General features: G+C 48.7%; 1 protein-coding gene across 1 annotated transcript in view; it reads right to left on the bottom strand.

Annotated features, from left to right (window-relative positions):
• Positions 1-2,294: 2,294 nt before the first annotated feature.
• CCDC9B (coiled-coil domain containing 9B) overlaps positions 2,295-16,009 on the bottom strand; it is a gene marked incomplete at both ends in the record, with an annotated part of 41,554 nt that continues 27,839 nt past the window's right edge. The window contains 7 exons of the mRNA XM_082318631.1: positions 2,295-3,074; positions 3,428-3,485; positions 10,451-10,556; positions 11,012-11,065; positions 11,582-11,643; positions 13,044-13,228; positions 15,869-15,943. Of these exons, the coding sequence (XP_082174757.1) occupies positions 2,295-3,074; positions 3,428-3,485; positions 10,451-10,556; positions 11,012-11,065; positions 11,582-11,643; positions 13,044-13,228; positions 15,869-15,943 (1,320 nt within the window). The remainder of the gene's footprint in view (positions 3,075-3,427; positions 3,486-10,450; positions 10,557-11,011; positions 11,066-11,581; positions 11,644-13,043; positions 13,229-15,868; positions 15,944-16,009) is intronic.

Consider the following 16,009-nt stretch of genomic DNA (forward strand, 5'->3'; position numbering starts at 1 on the left):
AAGACTTGACGTAGCTGTGCCTATTCCTGTGATCCTAACACAGGTCAGCACTGCTGCTTTTGGGTAAAGGCTGACTCTCCCCAAGCGACCTGCCATCCATATCCTGCCCAGGGCCCCCCCGAAATCTGAAGCATCTCCTAAATTACAGGCAACATCAAAAAAGGAAAGTATCTTGCTTTCTTCTGTCTGCATCAAAAGGTGTTATCCGATGCTGAGTGCACAGTTTAGGCACACCTGGAAACTCATCTTAAACTGTTTGGGAAAGAGAGGAAAGTGAGGCAGGATCGTGCTCCCCTGTGGGGGCATGATCAGGCAAGGGAAAATGAGTACAGATGGGAAGGCAGGCAGGATGAAATGGTAGAGGGTAACTGGGACACCAGTTAACCCCTTATTTTCCCCTGGCATCATTACACTTGGTGTTTCCCAAGCAATAAATATTTTCAGAGAGCGATACTGGTCTCAAGCTCCAGCTTAGCCAAGCAGATGTGTGAGTGCTAAGTGCAAACACCAGGTTCAGCCGCCTTCTCTTCCCCAAGACCTAAGGGTATGTTTATAATTAAGCCTGCCGTAATGAATTCAGTGAGGAGTAAAGAGCCATGCTGAAGTGGACTCAGGGCCCTATTACCAAACCATAGGAATCTCCATTGCTGAGATGAAGGTGGACTACTGTCATTCATTGTTTCCTCTTAGTCGGTGTCTAATTAAAGTTATCCTGAGTGAGAAAAGTAGTCATTAATTCCTTCATCCTCCCCTTTGGGGGGATTTTTGGTAGATTGGGGAGACATGGCCTGGACAGTAAACTCCCGCTATGTGCACCCAGGTGTCTCTTAATATTTTCCTAAATGCTGTTGGAATTAATTTCCCCTCACTTGAAGGAATTTTAGTTCAAGCACAGAACCAGCTCCTGCTGGTTCTTGGTGTTTTGTCTTTTTTAAATAGCTGTAACGCTTGCGCTTCTCCATGCCTTTTGTATGGTATTGGATTATAGTGAAAGTCTTTTTTGTTAGCAGCTTAACCACTTCATCCCTAAGCTCATTTGTGCCTCTGGGATGAATACTGAGCGATACCCAGTGACAAGCTGCTGGGTCCCGGCCTGAAGAAAAGCCTGCTGGAATCAGGGAAAGGCACTTGGTGGGGGCGATGGGCCTGCCTAGCTTTGAGCAGCTAATTGCCTGAAGTGCCTACTTATGGAATATAGCTGCTGCCTCTCTACTTAAACGATAGAGCCAGGAGTATCCTGAGAGCAATTCAGGTGTTAGGCAAGCTGGATTGCGTTCTAGAAGTGCTCATCTCTCTCCTTTGAAGAGAAACAAAGCCCAGATCTTAAGTTAGGTGTCTCTGTGTTCGGCCTGAGTTAGGTGGAGTGAATTGCAACCTTACTGCCTAACCTGGTGGTAGAACCACATCCTGACTTACCGCTCTGACCTGGCACCTGTGGGTATGACATCCCGATCTGTGTGCGACATTGCCTGGAAAGAACAAGTCTTGCAAAGGTAACTGCCAAAGAGCCCCTACACTCTCTCCTTGCCCCTTCCTCCTAATTTCTGCCTTACTTTTCTGCCTGTCATACTTTGTTCTTTCTCCTGGCTTTTCTTGTTCTGCATTTTCCTTTCCGGAAGAAACTTCTTTGTCCGAGTAAAACCTGGAGCATTGCTACATAACCAGATCTGTTCTTCCTCCTTTCTGCTTGGCTCATAGGCCTTTTCAACAGGAACCATCTCACCCTTTGTATTTATACACTGCCTTGCACATTAGCGTTACCACATGTATAATTCAAAGTGTAGCATTCACAGATCTTGTACTGGGAAGAGAATTCCCACACGCAGTCAACCTTCTTCAAACTACTGTCCACAAGGTGGGCCTCTATAGCTTTGCAAGTGTTTTGGGAAAGGGACCACGCTAACCTCAAGTTATTCTAGTTGTGATCACCCCAGAGACAGAAATATCCTTTCTGAGGTTACCCCTTCCCAGGAATAGTTTCACTTTGTGCCCTAATCCATGTCACCAACCAGACTCAGCAGTCCCATTTTCTGTCCAAATTTTCCTGTCTGACTTTCCATTGTTTCCCCACCCACTCCAGGGCAGGTCTTTGTGATGCACAGCTTTAGACTACCTGAGGGATCCATGCCACTGTCAGTTAACACTTTTGGATAGTTATCTGGTATGATGCTGTTACAGAAAACTGAGTTGTGGATCTGTACTATGACTGAGAGCATTAACGGGATAACAGACACACCATGGGGAGCGGGGTCAGGAACTCACCTTCTGTCTCAGGCAAGCCAGCACAATCTTTGCTAGTTGAGAGCGTTGCCACTGTCCTTGTCCTTGCAATCCTCAGGCTGGTCCCCTTCCCTGGACTGTGATTTTGCTGTGTCCTGCTCAGACACAACAGTCTTGTCAGAGTTGGCTTTCCTTGGGGGCAAAGGCTCTCCTCTGTGTTCAGTGCCTTCAGCATCTTCACCTCCTTTCAGTGCAAGTGTTTGCCCCTGAAGGGCAGTGTCTTGGGTCACCTCCTCCCCTCTTTTTCTCACCAGCTGTCCTTGACCTGCATCCAGTCTGTCTCCCGCTGCTGTGTCAAGCTTTCCTCCGTGGCCATTTGAAGAGTCCTCAGTGGACTCCTGTTCTGAAGCTGTCTTTTTCTCTAAGCCAGCTCCATCTAAATTCGCTCCCATGGGCAATGACGAGGTCTCCTCACTGCCGTGCCTGGTGGCTTGCACAGCGCTCGGAAGGCTGCTCTGCGCAGCAGTGCTGTTAGTGCTCTCCTTCTCCTGAGAGATGTCAGCAGTGCCAGGCTTCCCACTGTCATCTTCCCCAACACCGTCCTTACTTGGCTTGGGCCCTGGCTCTGAGTCACCTGTGCTGGCCACAGACACCTCCATGCCCTTCGCTCCTCTCCGCTCCTCCTTCTGGCCATCGTGGGCAGACTGGACTTTTCCACTTCGTAGCCTTTGTGATGAGGAGGCCCCATGATCTTGGAGGCTTGGCTGTTTCACCTCCTCCTCCAGCTCAGCTGTGCAGTTCTCTTCCACCCCTTCCTCACCTCTGCTCTTCCGCTTCTCCACACCAAGGCTCCTCTGAGAAAAGAAGGAGATATTTAGTTCAGCTTATTAAAATACTAGTATATGGTATTCCTTGTCTATGATGGTTCTCAAAACTTGAGGAAAAATTTGCAGAGGCCATTAAAGGATGTAAAAGGATGTAGGTGAGAAGTGTTCAGGGACCAGAATAAGTGGGGTGGTTGTGCTGACAGAGGGCCAATGCAAGAAGTGAAGGTGCTCTCACATCATGCCACCTGGAGAGTGCTAACGAGGGGAACGTTTACCCAACACAGAGGTCTCCCAGCTCTGCACTGGCTGAAAGCCCCCACCCTTCCTGACAGTGCATGTTTTGAGAAAACTCAGCGGCCAGCCTTGACTGATGAACTCACCTGGCCGTCAATGTCATCCTTCAGAAAAGACATGTCCTCGCCTTCTTTTGCATCCCATCTGTCAAGAAAAAAAATTCAGAATTTAGGCCTTCAAGTTGTCATATGGCAAAGCCACTCTCCCTGCCTGACGCCTGGTAGGAATTTCTACCAGGGCCATGCATTCCTTGTCTGAGCCCCTTGACCAGGCAACGGGAGATAAAGGTGGCAGACGTAACTGGTCCAGTTCCTTTTGGCACCTGCAAAGCACTCAGCCCATCAGAGACACTCATCTGAGACCACTAAATCTTAATGAACTGGTTGTTATAATTCTAAATGTAATGAAAACATGAAATCCAATTGCCAGAACAGACATTTGTCGTTAGACTAATAAGATATACAGTTTGCTTATGCTGATGTCTGCCACAGTCTTGTCCTGCTTGCCTGACAGCGCCCAAGTGTCCCAGATCTCCACAACGGCAGACATAGAGGCAGACAGTGAAGGAGAAAATTGCTCTGAAGTAGCTTGGGAGATTGGAGACGCGGACATGTGCAAGCAAGCTGCAAGAATGGCCATAAGGATCAGACTGAAGGTCCAGCTAGCCCAGGCTCTCTTCCCCTCTCAGCATCACTAGCAGATGCTTAGGGTAAAGTCTGGAAAGAGGGCAAATGGGTTTAACACCTCCCCAGTACCCCCCCGCCCCCAGCTTCCAGAAACGTGCAGCTCTGGGATTTCCTGAGCCTGAGATGGTACCTCTGTGTTGAGTCATGCTTAGTAGACAGTCTCTTCCAGGGATCTGTGTAAGTGCATTTTGACCCCATAATAAATTTGCAGCAGCTACAACGCCCTGTGTGAAGGAGGGCCATAGCTAAGTTAAAGGCTGCATGACGAACTGCTTTCTTTTGCTTGTTTGAATTTGCCTGGGTGAATATAAATCCGAATTTGCCCTTGCGGTGCTACTGGGCAGGGAGGGGTCTTAGTAACCCTTGACTTCTCATATGTCTGCCTGGTGAGTTATATCACACACACAAACATTTTATATATACACACATATATATAATATACATGTATTTCTCCCTGCCCCATACTCTTAAAACACAACATGTGCAAACGTGTATGAGATTTAATTCTTCTCTAGACAGACTCTGCTGGGCTTACTGGCCTCTTCATTTGGCAAATTTGGGCCAAGATACAAAAAATGAATACGCACATTGAGGTGACTGCAGAGTCAGGCATTTCCAGAAGCAAATGTGTTAGTGACCCCATGTGCCCTTGTGAAAATTGCGTGGGAATTACCATCACAAGCTGCACCATACAATCACACTAAGCTGCTTCACACTGTCTTTTTATACAGCAAAGTCCTTAGGGCAGGAGCGAATTGCATTTGCAAGCACCTCCAGGCGCTCTCAGAGTGTAGAGCTGGGTACGGTGTCCTTAATAAGGCAGAGGGCGAAGCAGCTCGGAGCAGTCCTACAGGGCTTAGAGACAGACCCAGCACCCAAACCACAGCAGGGAGGGCTTGTCCTGAATACGAGGTAGGTCCCCACCACCGGCTGTGCCACCTCAAACCGCAAAAGGGCCCCTTTTCTTGGCAGCAGCCCCCACCCCTGGGGTTGTATTTTCAGTGGTGCCCCGCAAGAGCTCTGAAAGTCAGGCTGTAGGGGTAGAGCTCATCATACATAGTCAACCGTGTTAAATTTCAGCACGGGCTGCCCTCGTGATCAGTTCCTTCTGCACTCAGCATTGATGCTGGTGGGACAGATAACTGCTTTCCCCAGATAGATATCTAAAACCAGAGGAATGACTTGCTGGCTGCAGGTTTCTGCCTCTCCCTGCTCTGTCTACTCTACCACTGCATGGCTCCTGCAGAGCCAGCCCAGAACAGACCACCCCTGCAGATCTAAAGATAGCCAAAACTAGCTAGACAGCAATTTTGAAATATTCAGCATCTCCGCCCGACATGTTCCTCCTCCCCATCATTACTGCTAACACACCGGAGCACGTTATTAATCACTAACATGCAGTGAAAATACCCAGCGCATTCCCTAGCATGGCTAGTGCAAGCCACGATAGATGCTCATACGGGAACTTGGCTCCACAGTCTGTATGGGGTAAGGTGCAGCTGGCAGTCACCACCAGATGCTCCAAACGGGTCTCACCACTGTTGTGGTGAGACTTAGGAGTCTCTAAGTGCTAAAGGGCAGATACAAGCGAAGGTAAGGAATATTCAGCGCCCCAAAGGCTCCCTGAGCTGAGATTTGCAAAGATAGGAAAAGCTTCAGGAATGGCTCTTCCCAAAGAGAAGCAGTGGAGCAAAGGATGCTCTTCCAGCTTCAGAGACAAGATTACATGACCAGAGAGTCACAGGATCCCTTCTAGATCAACAGAGGACACAGAAGATGCAATGAAGAGGAGATAAGAAAAAAAAAGAGTCCATGAGGTAAGATGGATGGGCAGAAGGAGAGCTATTCTGAAGTGATTCTGGCAGGATGGAGCAGTTGGATGGTGCTGAGGGAGGTGTCCATGCTGCAGACGACAAGTGTTTGGCTTCCTCATTTCCCCTGATTTCCCCAGGCCCACAGGTGAAGGCAAGGACTTTACAGCATGACTCCATGTTGCAGCTAGTCACATCAGTAGTGTTCAAGATTCTTCTTTGTAGTTTTAAATGAACCATGATTTTCCATCCTAGTAGCTGATAAATATGAAATACAGCAAACAAGAATGAAAAACAAATAAATAAATCGAGACACCTTCTAGCCCCATTTCTAATGGAGGATGTTCAGGGAGGAGCATGATGTATTGTTTCACTGTGAGATAAAATGAGAAAAAAATAAAAAGAACAAGAATAAAGAATGTCTCTGTGGAGACAATAATATATAAGATTTTATAATTTCATCACCAAGAGAATTCAGGCATCTAAACAGGATTCTAGCACCAGACATTTCGGGGCCTTAAAGCCTTAAAATGGATATGAATAATATCCTGATTGTACCCAGCAGCCCTAGAGAAGTTAGAGGCACCAAAAAGCCTCCAAGCCTCTGCACTGGAGGCACAAACATGTACTGGAAAACATACCTTCTCAGCTTGCTGTGAGAAATGAAACAGGTTGTGGAAGCCCATGACAAGCCAGGCATCCTCTCTGCAATACGTCCGCTGGGCCTCCCAACAGAAGGTGCTAAACCTGGCTGTGTAATCTGGCTAGCTGACCTTCCCCTCTCCCCGGATACAGAATGCATCCCAGAAACAATTGTCACTGTGAACTGGTCGACATTGCTGGCGTGCTTTGACTCTGATGTGCTTCAAGCAGGCACGTCCAAGGCACAAGGGATCTTAAGTCTGCTGGACCCACTGCATAGATCTCCTGCTAACGGGGGAGGCGAGAAAAGCAAGGGAGTAACACTGTACTATCACAGCAGGCAGAAGTGCCGATACCCAGGTACAGCCCCGCTCAGTTTGAAGTGATGCTAGCTGTCCTACTCGCTGCCAGAGAGGAGGCCGCCTTCAGTGACCTCTCCAGGCTCTGGAGCAGAAGAGGCAAACGCAGACCACTGCAGGAAGAGGCTCCGAGGGCCGCTGATGAGGGGCAGCTCAACGAGATGTCGTCAAACAGTGCTCCAAGCTGGCCAGTCAGAGGCTCTGAGGCAGTCTGTACAAAACATTAAATCCCAGCCCAAGATTATTTCTTTGAATTTCTGCCATAAGACAGCTAGCCAAGGCATTCCTTTTGGGCATGGCTCTGAGAGCTCAGTGTAGAAGGAAAAAGAAATGGCTCAAGACCCCGTTCATGATTTCTGGAAACTAGTCAGCATCTGCCTGTCACAGACACGCTTTGGGACATAAGTCAACCTTTGCCAAGGAGAAGAGAATGGATATAGGGGAGCGGGCAGGCTCTCATCCCTTCCCCTGGGTCTGACCAGGGCAGAGATGGAGCCCGAGGTGGGATCTGAGCGCTGGTGTCTGACCCGCAGGCTGTAGTGTGGAGGGAGCAGACAACAGCATGATCCATCCATCTGCTCTGCCTGTAAAAGGGAAGCAATAAACTCTTTGTCCATTCCAAGAAGCTGCTCAAAATCAACACTGCTCTTTCGTTTACAGGCTACTCCCAGCACACATTTAACCAGCCATATGCCTCTGAATTGTACAGCTAGAATGTCCACAGAGCAGAAGAGAATGACGGCATTAGAATTAAACCTTAACATTAAACACCAGAGGTTTATCATGTCATCAGGGCCTTCTAACATCATTATTTTCTGACGTCTTTCCTAATATTTTGCTGCCTGGGAGGAAGGACAGGGGTGGGCCACAACTGGATGAGCTCAGTCACTGATCCCATGTCTTATACACCTGATCCACCCCGAAGGGCCCCGAGATGCACCCCAGCTCTCATGGTGAGACAAGACGGGCATGGCCAACAGCTGAAGACGTGACCAGAATAAACCAGACATCCCAGCACACGAAGCTCCCAGGGAAACCTCCTCTGTGCCTTCCCACCTCCCCAGGCCCTGAAGTGCAGGGAAACAAAAGACTCCAGTAGGAACGAGAGAGAAAGGAAGAAAATGATCTTTGCAGTGGGTATAACTCACGTTTGCAGCAAACACTGACAGAAACCATGAGCTGCTTATTCTGTGCAATTTCTTCCAGCCCTTGGGAGCACTGAGCATCTCTCCCGCAATGAGACACAATCTGCTCTGCAGCAATAAGGTGTCCCATGAACCCTTCTCAAAGCAGAGGGGATGGCACTAGATGTGCATTTTAAAGGAACAGATGGATCAAAGTCCAAAGGAAAGGTGGCTCAGGAAACAGTGTTCTCTGATTAGCTTGACGGAGACCCAGACAACTAATAATAACTGATCCAATTAAGTTCAGAGGGAAGCAGAGACAGCAATGCTCCATCAGCAGCCTTCCCCTTGAATCCAGTTTAGCCCAAAACTGATGTGTGATTTTTAGGAAAGCTGTATTCCGTAAGAAGTACTATCTTTTAGAAAGGATGACAACCTAAAGTCAGGTCATTTGTGGCTGTTAAGAATCTTACCACCAGTGTGGGGGTAGTAGTGTCTGCCCAACAGCTACTGCTTTAACTTCTTATATATAGTATCAGGTGGATATATTTTTTCCTTCTGTTTCTCTTCTCCAGTGCAGCTGTTGAAGTAGTTTCTGTACATAAATTTTCTTTCTATGTTTCTCTCTGTCCACCTCCCTGTCCCCATTTTTTAGTTCTTCCCTCACTGCCTTGTAGCCTGTCACTTTTAAGATTTTATTCTTGTCTCCCTCTGTCCAGCTCCTTGTCCCTGTTTTTTAATTCTTCCCTAAAGCCCGTTGATTTTAAATTTTATTTCTGCGTCTCTCTCTGGCCAGCTCCCTGTCCCTCTTTTTACTATCACAAATAACCAAATTCCAGTGGCAAACCTTCAGAATCAGAACTAATTTTATTTCTGAGGGTAGCTGATGAAGTCTGGGAGTTTGGTTTGGCCCTGATGGGTTGGCATCTTCAGGAAGGGCAGAACTGTATGTAATCACTGCAACTTCCATAGTTTTGAACAGCAACATTCAGCCTGCAGTCTGAAGCCTCCTAAAGTATTCATAGAAAGTAACAACATAAAGCAAATCTATTGGCATGCCCATCCTGCACATCCTCTGGGAACCGCTGTGATTCCCCGGTGCTGCAGTCAGCGGCTGGGGGAGAGCAAGCATGAGCACAGCTCATCAGCTTTTCTTTCCCGAGTACATTTTACTGGGGATGCAGCTGAAGAATGGAAAGGGGTGGAATGTAACTTAAAAACAAAGCTAACTTGATTATTTGCATGCTGTTGATGCTATTCTTCATCAATTTATCAGAATTAACTTTAATTTTAAAAAGTATGATTAACTAACAGGGCTTAGGAAGACAGAAGATAACCCATCTTTATGCTGTAAGTAGATTCCCAGTCCACAGCTTAACTAGCTGAGAGTTATGGCTGCTCAGGTGCATTTCCTCAAAGCACAGCCACTGGAAACAAAAGCAACGTTAAAAAGTCGCCAGGCTTAATACAGTGCCAGGCTCTGCATATTAGACCTGCTGCTGTCCTGACACAGCAGAATCCTGCACACACAGACCCTGCCTAACACTGTTCATTTCAGCCAAGTAGCAGCAAGCAGCAGCTGACCTCCAACTAACGAATTTCTTCTGGGTAATGCTGCGAGTACCCCTGTGAAGCACGTATCTGTTTATGCCTCTGCTTAACTGCGTGGTCATAACTGACCTGGATGGTTGAAGAATGCTGACATTAAAAGCTACTGGGATGGTTTTGTGTTCTGGATAAATGAAGAGGCTTGGGGTATGTAATCAACTCTTCATCCTTTTGTCGCCCGCTAAAGGGCATGGTAGTGCTGTGGAGACAATTACTGTTATTAAACTGTCAGTGTGGCTCCAGGAAACTGGAGACTGCACTGAAATTTAATTATGGAGAGCAGCAGGGGAGGGGGCCCCTGGGAGGATGTGGGCGAACCTGTAAAATGCACTTAGTTTTGCTGATATTCCAAAATTACTTCTGTGCAAATTACTATATTGCTGTGTGCTGCCCACAGCTGGCAGGAGCAGGCCACTTCCCTCCTCACATCTTTAAGAACAGTTGGTTTAGAAGAAAAGACATCTGTACCACAGTATCAATCCTAATTACCATTGGTTCAGTTGGGAACTATCTTTGGAGGCGGCTCCTCCATAGCAGCAGTGCCTGGAAGTCAGGTAGGATGTGTAGAAAAGCTTGCTGGGGCATGTGCCAGTGCTACCCAAACCTGGTCACAGAGTAACCCTGACCCCCCCGGGCTGTTCTGCAGCGAGGCGATGCAGCGGGTCAGTACAGCGATGATGCACCCCACAAGTACCAAACCCCTCTAAGTGAAGTCCCGCCAGACATGGTCCCAGCCAATATGAGCTCACCTGAAAAGACGCCGCTGTGGAACAGTATCTCTTTGTGTCTGTCCCTCTTCACAATCAGGCAAGGAATGAGACCCAGACATGCATATCACAACCATATCACAGTTCACGGCGCTGCTGCCAGCCTCCTTACCTTCTGGCTCTGCCAGTCAGTCTGTCCTTTCCCTTGGCTCGGCTGCTCATAGCAGGTACTGCTTTCGGACCAGGATTGCTCACATTCACTCCATGCTGTCCTCCACCTAGAAGACAGGTTGGAAACGCCATGCAAGAGCAGGCAGAACCAGCTGATGGACCACTGAAGGGGCCAACATCCTTGCATCACTGGAAAGTACCTCTGCAGGAGGAAGCCTCTGAAGCTGTATGCATATTGTATGTCTGTTTTCTAAAGTAATAAATACAAATTGAGAATTTAGAGGTGTTTCTTCCACATTTTTTATTCCAAATTCCAATTATAACTTTAATTCTTATTCCTTGGGTACAGTCTCCCTTGTGCTGTCCTTGGAAGACTTGTTCTTGTTCTCCCTTGCCACACAGCACAGACCGTACCACAGAGCTACGAGAGCCGCCACATGGTATGTCCCCCAAAGGCACTCCGAATCTGCGAGAGTGCCTGGAGAGGACTCTCTCCACAAGGGCATATCAGAGGTGCTGACATTTAGTGGGGTGATGCAACCGAGTCTTGTGGTTTACTCACCTCTCCCGTTGGGAGGAAAGGACCTGTGCTGGAATTTCCTTGTGTTTCTTCCCCCTGGAAGGACAAAGCAAAGCATGCACAAAAGTGAGTGAGGTTCTGTAACGCACACGCAGGGGAAAGCCTGATGTTCAAATAGGGTGTCACAAGGGAAAGCTTTGTTCTGCCAGTCCATCTCCTGAGAAACAGGAGTCATGATGGACTTATGCTAGTAAAGAAGCCAGCATGTGCCACAGGGATCAGCGATGATGTGCTCTGGAATAGGATTGCCTCTCAAACCAGTGTTTGGGAAAGGAGGCAGTGCTGAGCCTCTGCATTGTGTCATACAAGGTTACAGAAACCGTGCCACTGCTCTCCCTGGGAAGGTAAAAAGCGCTAGCACCCAGACGCTCAGATCCCATCCCCTGAGCACTCTGCAAAGCAGAGAGGGCTGAGACCCCAACACTGCGCTCAGGCGTTTGCCCAGGAAAGCAGAGTTTCACAACTGACAGCCACGACAGCTGCTGTGGCACTGGGATTCGCACGATCAGCATTCACTAGCATCAGGACAGAGTCTAGGTGTCCCTTGCCAACCTTTCTTATTGCTGGGATTATCCAAGGCTGGCTCCCCATCCTTAACAAAGTCCTCTTCAAACCTGCAGGTTAAAAACAGGCATTGTCAGACCTGACCGTTCTCATCTGGTGTGCAAAAGCGTGGGCAGGAGACCTCAAGATGATGCAGGCTCCAGCCTTCGGCCCTTCTGCACCTGCCCACTGGCAAATACGTGCAGGTTTATCAGCAGGAGCTGAAACTGCATGCACTAACCAGGAGAAATGAGGCTGTGAGGCAATTCTACCCCAAAGGAGAACCTCCAAAACCTTTACATCAGTACCCGTATATATACATAGGTATATATTTAATTCTATGAACATCCATGAAGCCTATAGATGCCTGTAGTGTAACTGTACAAGGCTCAAATGCAGCTTCCCAAGCTTCTAAATACAATCTGAAGTAGCTTCAGGACTTGCCTTCTCAGATCAGACCTGTCAATCAGACTCGTTTCATTGGTTTCTAATCCTGCTTGGTTTGTATTATGGCTTTTCTCTTAAAATTGTATATACAGGAGAAAGGTAGGGCTCAGAGCTGTCTTGCCAGCAACACTCAGTACCCACTGAAGTCAATTCACCTCTAATTATTGGGGTCTCAGTGATGGAAAAAATCTATGTATTTGGTCCCATTCCTCAGCCAAAAGATTGTCCCATCTATCTGCCCTGCACAAACTCTTTTATCAGCAAACCCACCTAACGTCCCCTAACTCCACACCCTATCAAAACGCTGCCTTGCTGCAGGTGCTAAGTCACCCTCCAAAGCTTTCTAGCCAGCGTGACCCAGCTGGACAAGCACAGTTAGAGGGACAGCGTTTAAAGCGGGGAAGCGTCAGACCCCATTAAGAGCTCTCCCGCATTGCTGTCCCCAGCGTTTCCCCCATATCATATAGGTGGCCCTGTGAAGTGATCCCCTCACACTGCAGTGCCTGGACAGGCTGAGTTTGAGGTGTGGAGGATTTAGAAACGTTGGCCTGTCCTGTGACTGAAAAGGAGAAAGAAGCAGGGCAGTGAGAAAACCCGTGGACTAGCAATGCGAGTTTATCCATCCCTGTTTCTAGAAGAGCGCCTGCCCCCTCCTGCCATTGGATTTGTCCATGTGGAGATGGAGAGGCCGTTCCAGATGTAGACTGAGCAGTGATTCACGCTCCCCTCCCTCCCACAGTCCAAGCCCTGGTGGGACCAAAGGCAGGCAATCTTTGTCAGCACGCAATATCTCCTATCAGGGTAGGACACTTCATGTCAGAAAGAAAATACGAGAATCACTCTGATATCTGGTCCCACTGACAGACGTGGTCAGGAGGAGAAAGAGACAGCGATGTGGATTTGGTCAGGGAGAGGCACATGACAGCGTGGGATTTGATCGGCAATGGACATCTGCACAAGATCTCATCGCTGGCTGCAGATGGCCTGCTGCAGACAAACCACCCCAGGGCTGCGGAGGACCTACATGTGCTCCGACTTCTCCACATCCCAAGCCCGTCGCCACTCGCCCTTCGCGTTCTTGTGACGTGCCAGTCGTTCCAGGTCAATCTGATCTCGCTCCCTCTTCCAGCGTATGTACTCCGAGCGTTCCCGTCCAGTCATGGGGAAACTCAGGTCTCCGGGGCTCTTCTGCACTGACTTCCCGCCGTCCTAGTGGAGGCAAAAATTATCCTTGTTAATAAAAATGTCTGAAACATCTGCATTCAGTGTGCTTTGTACTGTCACCACCAGAAATGCTCAGTAATATTTGAAAACAACTTGCAGCAAGGTCAGCTCCTCTCTCTAAAGTGATGTGCACACAGAAGGGCTCTGCTTTACCCATAGCCTAAATAAACCGGTCCCAGGGCTGGCTGACTTTACAGAAAGGGAAACTGAGGCAGGAAGAAGTTACATGGCTTGCTTAGAGTTAGATTGTAAATCCATGGCCAAATCAGAACAAGCAACCATTCCCTCCCAGGGATATTCAACAACTGTTATGATAATTTGTGGCAACGTATTTCTGAAAAGTTGTTCCACCTCATCCAGACTACAGGAATAGTGTTACATTTTGAAGGATTAAAATTGCTTCCCCCTAAACCCCTGGATTTCGCTATCTGGATACATTCCTCTTGCCTTAATGAGATGGGGCTTCGCTGCTGTTTCCCTAACCTGAACTGCAATGTTTCTTTGGGTCCTGCTGCGATATCTAGCCTCCTGATCTGTCAAGCGGCTGCCGTAAGATGTAGTTTTTCATTCTAGACATTCAGTACCTGATTACAAACTTTTAAAGCATGCCCCTGTAATTCTCTGTGCAAATGGCCACAGAATTGATTTGCCCCATTTGTACTTGCAGTCACTTTAACTGCAGGCATAAATTAGACAGTGGCTTTCACCTGCTGTGTTCCTGCTCACCTGGAGGTTTTAAAACCAAATGTTCTCAGTTTTTTCCTGGAAGAGGCACTTTGCTAAGGTTTACTTATGGCATACAGTTAGTTCCTGGAGTGCTTGCAACACCTCCCAACAGAGTTTGAGAGGTTGAAGTCTCATAGAAGATGCACCAAGCTAATGAATCCCCCCACCTGAAGACTTTGGGACACTTAAAGTTATGCCTATGAAATCCTTCACACTGAGAGGGTCGAGAAGGACGACAACCTTCTGTGACCACCAGGCACCCACAGTCACAGGGCTGGGGCCAACCCAGGGCACGTGGTACTGTGAGTGCCAAGAGTAGCGCTCTTGGAGCAAAGGGGCTCTTTGCCTTCAGCGCTTTCAGCCACTTGCTTTATCACTCCTCATAGCAGACTAGTTAGGGGCTGCCACTGTTTAAAAATTTGAAGCTTAATGAAAAGATAGTTCAGAACTGATGGAGCATGTGAAGAGGGAGAGGTGGGTAACCCAGCTGTCAGGTTAATGGACATGGTGGAAACAGGAGCCAACTGGCCATGACGTGTTGTTAAGCAACACTGCTTAGCAAATAGCTTCGTGCAGAGCCGAGTCCTGGGGTGCTAATTACCAGCAGATAATTCATCACTTCACACACGTGCCCTTCCACGCCAGCCACCCTCACCCCATCCCCAAACGGGAATTAACTCCTCAGCCTGGCACTGCTGATAAAAGCAGAGCAGCGGGGAAGGAGTGACTGAAAGCCCTGTTACCAAGGAGACCCACCTGTGTGGGCCAGGGATGGGGTGGCAGTAATTGCTCCTCCATTTGTTAGCTGGCAGGAGCTGGGGGACCCAAGACTGCATTCCCAAGAAGGGAGACATGAGGTGTGCAGAAAGGCAAGGCACACCAGGGCAAAGCAAGGGCAAGCACTGGTCCCTGGGTTGGGGCACAGGCCTGGAGATGCTCCCCACAGCTTCCAGCCCCACGGCACGGTAAGGCACAGTAGGTCCTGCCACGATGGATCCTGATGTACCCACAGAGGAGAAGCGTGCAAGAGCTGAGCAGCACACAGCTAGTGAGAGCAGGGTTTGACCTCGAGAGCTGGAGGATAAGGGAAGCACCCTGCACCATTACCTTGACCCTTAGCAAAGGGGAAGCCAAAAGTGAAGGGAAGACTGGAGCTGGTGCCCGTGTTCTCCTGTGGGTAGATACGGAGGCAGCTGTGGGGCCCACAGAGCAGGGGAAGTCGGTCCCTGACCAGAGGCTCACCTCAGTTGCAGCATAGCTGTGGTTAGCTGGACCATGAAGCTATCGTGCTCCCCTTTTCTACTCTGGGGGGCTCAGCTGGAATTAATGTTTAAGAGCCCATCTGTGTCCTCCTAATGAATCACATTGAGGTGGGGCTATTCAATTTGTGCTCCATTAATTAAGAGCATCTGCAGGCTCGGGGGAGCCAGCATGTCCTTCAGGGTTTGCATTAAACAGTCAGTGGGAAGGCCTGTGCTTTAATTTACCCCCATCCTACTCAGCTTCTGCTGAAGTGAGGAGCTGTAGATAATACGGCCTGAGCCTTTCAACCCACAAGCAAATGGTTTGGGGAGAGAAACCAGCTAGGGCTGTGCTGCCAGATGGCTGAGCACGTTACCCTTCGTAACATCCCTGCTGCTGTGCTGGGGACTTCAGCAGCCCCGACAAGGTGTGAAGGGCAGGTCCCCTGTCACCCCTTTCCAGTGCTGCTTTGCTTCAGGTGCGTTAGCTGCTCAGCAAAGCTTTGGATGACGAGAGGGATGAACAGCGGGGACCACATCAGAGCACATTGCTGCTTCCTTCAGGACTGAGGCAATGCTTACTGACAGGGAGGCACATCCTACTGGGTTCCTCTTCCAAGACAAGGGTACCCCCAAAGAGACACAGGGCCAAACTCACCTTCCGGCCGTGCTCGCTTTCTGTGCCTCTGTCACTGTCTGATCTCCTCTTCTCTGCTGTTCTCCTCTCCTCTGCCTGCAAGAACACAGACACAGGAATTATTTCAAGGATTAAGCAAGGACTCCTGGCAGGGGATTCAGT

The sequence above is a fragment of the Platalea leucorodia genome, assembly GCF_965183815.1.
Source record: "Platalea leucorodia genome assembly, chromosome: 7".
Taxonomy (NCBI): Eukaryota; Metazoa; Chordata; class Aves; order Pelecaniformes; family Threskiornithidae; genus Platalea; species Platalea leucorodia.